General features: G+C 35.9%; 1 protein-coding gene across 1 annotated transcript in view; it reads left to right on the top strand.

Moving 5' to 3' along the window:
* PRKD3 (protein kinase D3) overlaps positions 1-9243 on the top strand; it is an 82800-nt gene that overhangs the window by 37453 nt on the left and 36104 nt on the right. Inside the window, exons 6-8 of the mRNA XM_004711111.2 lie at positions 3127-3204; positions 6779-6962; positions 8424-8547. Coding sequence (XP_004711168.1) covers positions 3127-3204; positions 6779-6962; positions 8424-8547 — 386 coding nt within the window. The remainder of the gene's footprint in view (positions 1-3126; positions 3205-6778; positions 6963-8423; positions 8548-9243) is intronic.

Here is a 9243-nt window from a genome sequence, read left to right as displayed (position 1 = left end):
TCCTGTCCCACTATCATGCTCAGTCCCCACCAGGATTTCAGCACTTCCTCTTTGTTACATTCCCCTTGATCATGCCCTACCAGGTCTCCCACACCCATTTCCCCACCAATTTGGATCGCTTGTTGTTCCCTACTAATATCTGCAATTTATGCCCCATGTGTCAGGCAGCATCTTTTTTTTCTTTCTTCTTTTGCCTCCTAGTTCTTTCCTCTATTTCATTTTACTTTCTTCTTGTCCCACTATCATGCTCATATCATTTGGGTTTCAGTAATTCCTCTCAGTTACCTTGCCCCTGATCAAGCCCTACCAGGCCTCCTACACATTCCTGGCCATTGATTGTAGATCACTTGTTCCCTTGTCCCTGGGTTTGTTAACACCAATTCCTTTACCTCCTCCTCCTCTCCCATGCCCCCTCCCCCAACCTTCAGTCCCATTATTTTCTCTTCCAGATTGTTTATCCTAGTCAGACAGCATCTTTAAAAAACACATGCACAACTTAATTTTCACAACTAAATGAGAAATAGACTTTTGCTGATAGCAGTGGCTTGTTATAGGAGAGGAAACAGGCATGCAAAGATTAAAATTACATAGAATTTTATGAGACATAGCTCCTTAACTTTCGTGCACAGCATTTGTCAGTAAGGAACAACTTGGAAGCAACTAAGCTGCTATTTGCCTTTTAAATCTTTCATGAACATAGAATGCTTTCTTCTCATTGAAAATTCGTGTACACACACAGACACAAGATTTCGTTTCAATTACAAAGCTAGGAGATCCTTATAAAAACTACCATTCTGGAAAATAACCACATTGCAATGGATTGTAGAAGAACCCGTGGAATTATAAAAGGAACCCAGCCCACTAAGTGAAATGTACCAGTAATAACCCAACACACTGTCATAGTGTTCCAGAAATGTCCCTTAATAAAGCATATTCTTTTAATAATTTTTTCTTATGTTTCTAAAAGATTATTTCATCTTTTGTCAACTGTTCTTGGTATAGTACTTTTATGTAATAGTGGTATATGTGGAATTGAGTTATCTACATAGAACATCAAACTTGAGAGTATTGCCATAATAAATCCTGTCTGTGGCCCAGAATAAGCTAATTAAATATAAAATTTATTTTAAGTATAAAAGAAAAGAAAGCTTTCTTGACAGTATAGAACAGCGTGTGAAAACAGTGATCCGGTTGTACATTTGTTTTCAGGGTTTTAACCATCGGGCATAACTGAATTTTGAAATTGTATTTCAACAGCTTATTTTGGGGGTATGAGTTAAAATATAAATTATGCTTTAAAATATCAACATGAAAGTATTTGGTGAGCAGCCACTAAAAAATTTTTGAGAAGAGAACATTACTAACAGATGTACAAATTCTAGCCAACAAATGATCTTTATAAAGGTAGAAAATAGTGCTGTTCTGCTGAACAGAAGAAAAACATTCTAAAACCATATGCAGGAAAGGACAATATTTGTAGAGGAATGAAAGAAATATGTATATTAATGAATTTTGAAATAAAGCCAGTTAACTTTACCAGTGGGCATTAGTTTAAGTTCTTAGGCTTTTGTAGAATGTTTTGTGCTTATATTAGTTTTTTTAAATGATAGCTTATATTTCTTGCATGGGAAAGCTATTTCATTTATCAATCAAAAATAATTTACAGTACAGTAATTCTTGTACTGGTATAGTATAAATTGATATGTAAAAAGTAAAATCACTATCATTTTCACTCATGTATTAATCTGAGGAATAAAGAAAAATAATTAGGTAATTGAGAAAATGCACAATTCCAAGAACAGCTACTCATTCCTATACTCATTCAGCTGTTTATTTTCTACTTATTCTGTAATACTTCAGAGAAACTTGAAAGCACATTTAATATACAAGAATGCATACATAAATAAGTAAAAGCATGTATAAGACAACAAGGAATAGGCATGCCTGCCATTGGAACCTACATACTTGCTGCAGGTTGATCACAAATTTGTCTTTCAATTTCAAAAGGTAAAAAAGAAACCTTGTGATTTTCACAACTTTCAAAGCTCATTAGAGTAAAAAAAAAAATTTAATTATTAAGAGAGGCACAAATATCATGTATGAATTTTCCTTATGGCAGCTCATTGAAAAACATAATATCCTACAATGCAAAATTTTATAATAGACCAAGGTTATTTTTTTAATGACCTTCAACGCATGTTGTTTCACTCAAGATTTCTTTCACTCACGGTGTTAAAAGAATCATTTTAAGTCTGGATTCAGTTATTTTTTACTCAGTTATTGCTGGTAGATGCATTTCCAAGGTGATCAGACAATTGTGACGGCAGTAGGTCTTGATTTTAGTGTCACTTGCAGGGCTCATTAGAACATTTTTTTCTTTTTTCTGGAGCCCTCCCAGATTTTCTGGTATAGTTGGTCTGGGATAGGGCTCAAAAGTTTGCATTTCTAATGAGCTCCCAGGTGATTCTACTGGGGGTGGGGGGTAAGGTGAGATGAAGTTTATACTTTGAGAACCAATGAGCTCTAAGGTAGTGTTGAGCAAATCATATCTGACAAGACTATCAACTCCAAGATTCTTCCAGGCTACAGAGAACCTGTAAAAATAGGACACCTTATGCTTGAGAAGCTCAGCTTTTCACAACAGGCTTTATTGGAGTCTCAGCAAGTGTTTGCCGAGTCACGTCTCTTCTGCATATGCATCAGGTCTTAATACTTTAAAATTAACATCTAAAATAACATTGAATAACATCTAAAATAACATTATCAACCTAGAAAACCCTTAAGGGGGATATAGAAAGGTAAATGTGGATTAGCAGTTAAGTGGAAAACATGATGAAGCCAGCTACTTTGTGTTAATGTTATACAAAGGGTCCTAAATTAGTTTTACAGGTAGAGTAGCTGAGACCTGGCAGCCTAGGGTCAAGTGACTTGTAGAAGGTTAAGCAGCTTCAAAATGTGATGACAGAACTTGAGACCAGCCCTTTAAGCCAAGACCCAAGTTCTTAGTAGAAGACTTTATCATCATTAATAATAACAATTACTACATGATTTAAAGATTCTATATCAGACATTGACTAAATTTTGTACATATTAATATTTTTGTAATATTTAATATGTTTATCTTAGATTGCAAATTTAACTGCCATAAACGTTGTGCATCTAAAGTACCCAGAGACTGCCTTGGAGAGGTCACTTTCAATGGAGGTAAAGTTCTTTTTCTTAATATCTATAAAAGATCATATAAGGTCATAATCCCTTTGTTTTTATCTTTGGTAAGGTTATATTTGCAGCATATTTTATTTTGTTTCTTAAGATTCCTTTCTAATTCAATAAAAAAGCAAAATACAGAGATTAGTGATGACATACTTTTAAAATCTTTTTATTGTGACAACAAATATATAAAACTATATTGAGATGGTTTTATTGTACCAACTTGGCCGATAAGCACGTGCAGTTAATTGAAGGGCAGAGAGATAAATGGCTCCCTGAGCTTCACCTTTCTAGTTCTTGGGTCTCACTCTCTGATGGTCGGACCAGGGTGCAGCTGCCGTAGCCAGTTCCCTGCTTCAGCTGGCAAGGCTCACTTCTTGCAAGACATCCCTGGGGAGAAGCCACATGGACCTACCCCGATGCAGTCCTGGCTGCTGGAGCAGTCATGTGGAGATCCCTACCAGTGCTGAGATGCTTACACATTCACTGATTCGACTTTCCTCCTGAAGTTGGCATCATTGCATGTGTTCTGTGAGATGGAGGAAGACTGTGGATTGGTGTTGGACATAAAGGTTAATGTTGGACTTGTGGGCTTGGGCAGCACTGGGTTGAGATGTTTTCTTGATGTGCACTTACCCTTTATATAAAACCTCTTATACATATGAGTTTCTATGGATTTGTTTCTCTAATGTACCCAGACGAACACACACACACACACACACACACACATATTACTATAATGAGATAATTATTTTATACAATTAATTGTACTTTCTAATCTTTCCTCTAGCTATCTACAACTTTGTAGTCTTGCTCTATGCTAATATATAGCTAGTGGTGATGCATATGTTCTTTTGAGATGAAAGGACTTATTTTAAAGCTGTTACCTATATTCTAGTTTTTCCATTTATTGGGTGCTTGCTGTATGCTAGGTACTGTCTTATACTCAACAAATATTAACACTTTAACCTAAAATAATTTCTTCTAGTACGGTTATTCCACTTAATTCCACTTTGATTGCATCAGTTCCAATGCACAGCAACCCTATAGAAGAGAGTAGAATTGTGCCATAGCATTTCCAAGACTTTCATCTTTATGAAAGCAGACTGCCACACCTTTCTCCTGAGGAGCAACTGATGGGTTCAAACAGCTGGCCTTCCGGTTGGTACCACCAAGGTGGTGCCATACCTTTTATACAGTGGGCATGAGTACAACTTCTCTTTCTTTTAATGTGCATGCCTCTGGTTGTTTGAGTGTCTTAGCAATGTTTACTCATTACTTGGGCTTCTTCACTTTTTTAAATAGCTTGTTCATATGCTTTATCCAATTTTTTTATTTAATTGTTAGTGGTTTGCAAGAGTTAAAAAGTGTATAGCATACTAATCTATTGTCACTTTATGTTACAAATATCTTCTACCATCAATAGCTTATCTTTTGTGTGGGTGTGTGACAGTTTTGAAGTGCAATTTACAGTTCAGTCATTTAGTGTACTCACAAAGTTCTGTAGCTACCAACACTAATTTTAGAATATTTTTATCACCCCATAAAGAAGCTCCATACTCATGAACAGTCACTCCCCAATTCCCAATCTTTCATCCCCTGTGGATTTGCCTGTCTAAACACTTTATAGAAATAATATTTCACAATATGTGGGATTTTATGACTGGTTTCAAGGTTCACTCATACTGCAACATGTATAAATACTTCATTATTTTATATCAAACTCTATTCCTATGTTTAGATATATGCCATATTTTGTTTGTCCATTCTATCAATTGATGGATATTGAGTTGTTTCTATATGGGGGCTATTGTGAAAAATAGTACTATGAATACTCGCATATAAGTTTTGTCTTGATATATATTTTCATTTTCTTAAATATATAGCACAGGAGTGGAATTGCTGGCTCATATGATGACTCTGTTTCACATTTTGAAGAACTGCCAATGTGTTTTGCAAAGCAGATGCTGCATTTTGCATTCCCACAAGTATTCTGTAGGGATTTCATGTAACCAATACTTGTTATTGTCAAGTTTTTTATCATAGCCATCCTAGTCATTGTGAAGAGGAATATCATTGTGATTTTGATTTGCATTTCCATGATAGCTAATGATGTTGCATATATTTTTATGTGGTCATTAGACATGCATATACTGTATCTTCTTTGGAGAAATAACTATTCAGACCCTTTGCCCAGTGTAAATTGGGGCATTTTAAAAATTCTTGCATCATTACAGATTTCTGTAAATATTCTGGATATAAATCCCTTATCTGGTATATGATTTGCAAGTATTTTTCTCCCAGTCTGTGGGGTATCTTTCAATTTTCTTAAAGCTTCCTTTGAAGCATAAAATATTAGTGTGACAAAAAGCCAAATTTCTTTATTTTTCTTTTATTACATGCTTTTGGTGTTGTATTTTAAAAGACTTTGCCTGACTTAAGGTCACAAAGATATATGTCCATATTTCCTTCTAAAGGTTTTATACTTCTAACTTTTTTTTAAAAATTAACCATTTTATTGGTGGCTCTTATAGCTCTTATAACAGTATATCAATTGTATCAAGCACATTTTTACATATGTTGCCATCATCATTTTCAAAACATTTGCTTTGTACTTGAGCCCTTGATATCAGCTCTTCCTTTTTTTCCTCCCTCCCCTCCTCTCCCACCCTCATGAACCCTTGATACATTATACATTATTATTATTTTCATATCTTACACTCTCCGCTGTCTCCCTTCACCCATGTTTCTGTTGTTCATCCCCTGTGGGTGGGCGGTGGTGGTGTTATATATCAGTCATTACAATTGGTTCTCCTTTTCGTCCCCTTCTCTCCCCCCACCTTCCTCCTACCCTCATGGTATTGTTATTCCTATTACTATTCCTGAGGGTTTTCTGTCCTGGATTCTGTGTGTCTAGAGCTCTTATCTGTACCAGTGTATATGCTCCAGTCTAGCTGAATTTGTAAGGAGGAACTGGGGTCATGATTGTGGGGGTAGAGTGTTGTGTGTTTCTTCAGTGCTATACTGCACCCTGTCTAACTCATCCCTTCCTTGCGACCCTTCTGTGAGAGGATGTCCAATTGTCTATAGATGCGCTTTTGGTCTCCACTCTGATCCCATTGATATGATTGTTTTGGGTCTTCTGATACGGTTAGCTGCTATATGGGTCTTTGATTTATATATATATATATAATGAACTTCCTTGGACTTATGGAAAGAGATCCAAACTTCTTCTTTTCCATATGGATAGCCAGTTACCCCGGAATAATTTGTTGAGTGGACTTATTTTTCCCACACAGAAGTATCTTCACACCCTGACTGAAAGGCAGGCAACCATTAATAAAAGGGTGGCTTATCTTTTAACTTAGTTTATACAGCAATTCTTTTGTGCTATAGAAATTTAAAATTCTGATTTATGTATTCTGTATTTTATAAGAAATACTTTCTTGTCCTGAATCATGAAGATGCTTTAAGAATTATAAAACTTTCATATTTAAAAGACATCCCCTTTTAGAAATATTGCTATTCCATTAATATAAACTCTGAAATTTACTTTACACTTTGCCAGAACCTTCTAGTCTGGGAACTGAATCAGATATACCAATGGACATTGACAGCAGTGACATAAATAGTGATGGCAGTAGGGGCCTGGATGACACGGAAGAACCTTCTCCTCCAGAAGACAAAATGTTCTTCCTGGATCCATCTGATCTTGATGTGGAAAGAGATGAAGAAACTGTTAAAACAATCAGGTAACTCGTGTGTACGTGTTGTGAGCTTCCAAATATAAAGCCCATCCAGGAGTTCCATTAAGAAACAAGAAGGCTGTCTCTACAAGTAGCTAATTCCTTAACATGCACAGCACAATTTGTGAAATAAATTATACCACTCTTGCCATCTGCTCAAAATGTGAAGATAAGAGAGCTCTTTAAAAAGAAAAATACTTTATTTAATTATAGTTCCCATATACTACCTAATTGTGGAGCCGCTACCACAAGGTGACAATTTGGAACCATGGTTAAAGCAACCAGTTTCTTTACACTGGCAGATTATCTGGTGGTAGAAATAGCAGGTAGAATATATTCCTGAGAATGTTGCTCTGACTGAAGATGTCAGAATAGTTTTCATGTTGACACAAAAATTTAAATGTTGCCACTCTGTAAAAATTCTATTGCACTGGAAAACTATCTTAAAATGGTATATCTTTTTTTGCTGTAGTAGCAATAAACCGATTTTATGCACACACAAAAAAGAAAACTATCTTAAATATCCTTCTGGAGGCAGAGTAGATAAATAACTATTACCTGAGCCATTAGTGATTTGAGCCCACCATTTCTCTGTGGAAGAAAAGAGCTGGTAAGCCCAGGACACCCTGTAGGTCAGGTCTGTTCTGTAACAGCCTTGCTCTGAGTCAGAATCCACTCAGTGGCCTGCAGTAACAGCTGTTCGGTGCTGTCAAGTTGATTTTCCACTCTTTACTAGCCCTGTATCAGGGTAGAACGTCCTCATAGGGTTTTCTGAGTGCACGGGTTGAAATTGATTCAGCACGAGTTGGGTTTAGGTTTTGATTTTTGTAAATCTTCATGAGAACAGATCTGCTATGATTCACTGGAATACTATTTTTGTTTTCTCAGTAACTATAAATCTTTTTCCATTAAGTATCCTATTTTTATTTTCTTAGTAACTATAAATACTTTTCCATTAAATATCTTATATTGGAATTACTTTTCCCAGAAAACATAAATGAGTGGCTTTGGCATTTGGACTGTGCATTTGAGTGGGTTTGGCATTTGAGTGTATGTATACCTGCCCTTTACTTTGTCATGACTGCACTCGTGTATCATGCTATGTAGGACAGGAATACAACTCAACAGCAATCTCAAATGAGCCTCTCTCCCAGCCCCAAAATCTAGTTGTGAGGGAGTCTTCCTGCTCTGTTACTCATCTTATTTTTCTCAGTTTTTTGTGCCCTTCTGGAAATACATGGCAACTAATGAGAAACCGTAATATTGTGCTATTCTTTTGTAAGTCAACTGTGTATTGTGTTATAGTAATTCATTTAATTTTTAATTTATTTTCTTTTAAGCCATTTTCTTCCTGAATTTTAAAAATATTTGTTTAGTTCTTTTAAAAACACTCGGTGTGTCCACAGTAGTCATGTGATTTTTTAAAAAAATGATATATTTACCATTAATTAAAAATGTTATTTTCAGTCCATCAACAAGCAATAATATTCCACTAATGAGAGTTGTACAGTCTATCAAGCACACAAAAAGGAAGAGCAGCACAATGGTGAAGGAAGGCTGGATGGTGCATTACACCAGCAGGGACAACCTGGTTAGTATCACATAGGTTTTATTATGCTAGTGTAAAGTTCATAAGTTGCATTTCATTCTTTTTTGGGCAGATGAGAATGAGCCACCCATTAGGAAAGTGTATACATTAAAGCACTGTGTAAAAGTAAAGAATTTTTAAGTGGCAGAGTATTTAATGTATTGTCTTAATTACCTGGTAAAGCAGGAGAGATTAATAAAGAATATGACTAGTGCATGGAATCTTACATAGCTGCAGAGTCCAAGGTGGAGCGATTGGTTTCCCTTCACTGGGAGCAGAAGCGGAAAGAGAACAGTTAAAAATATATGGCTAATTGCCTGCATGAATATCTGCCTCCTTTGCCATGAGACCAGAAGATCTAGGTGGTACCCAGCTAACATTACTGACTAGTTTGACCAACAATGCCATAGAAGAACTGTGGTGAAAATAGGGAAATGCAGAACCAAATCTCAAATGTCATGTCATGCACTAAAGACTTTACAGTGCCCTGGAGAACGGGTGAAAACCTAAAATTCTGGCTCTGAGCTCATTTGTAACCTGAAGCTAAAAATATCCCCTCGAGTCTTCCTTTTTAAAAAAAATCAATTTATTGGGGCTCATACAGTTCATCACAATACATAGATCAATTGTGTAAAGCACATCTATACATTTGCTGCCCTCATTATTCCCAAAATTCGCTTTCCTCTTGGGTTCCCAGAA

Source organism: Echinops telfairi, unplaced genomic scaffold (genome assembly GCF_000313985.2).
Source record: "Echinops telfairi isolate 266 unplaced genomic scaffold, ASM31398v2 ScPeMD7_10;HRSCAF=50, whole genome shotgun sequence".
NCBI lineage: Eukaryota > Metazoa > Chordata > Mammalia > Afrosoricida > Tenrecidae > Echinops > Echinops telfairi.
The sequence above is the reverse complement of the archived record's forward strand: the minus strand, read 5'-3'. Positions and strand labels throughout refer to the sequence as shown.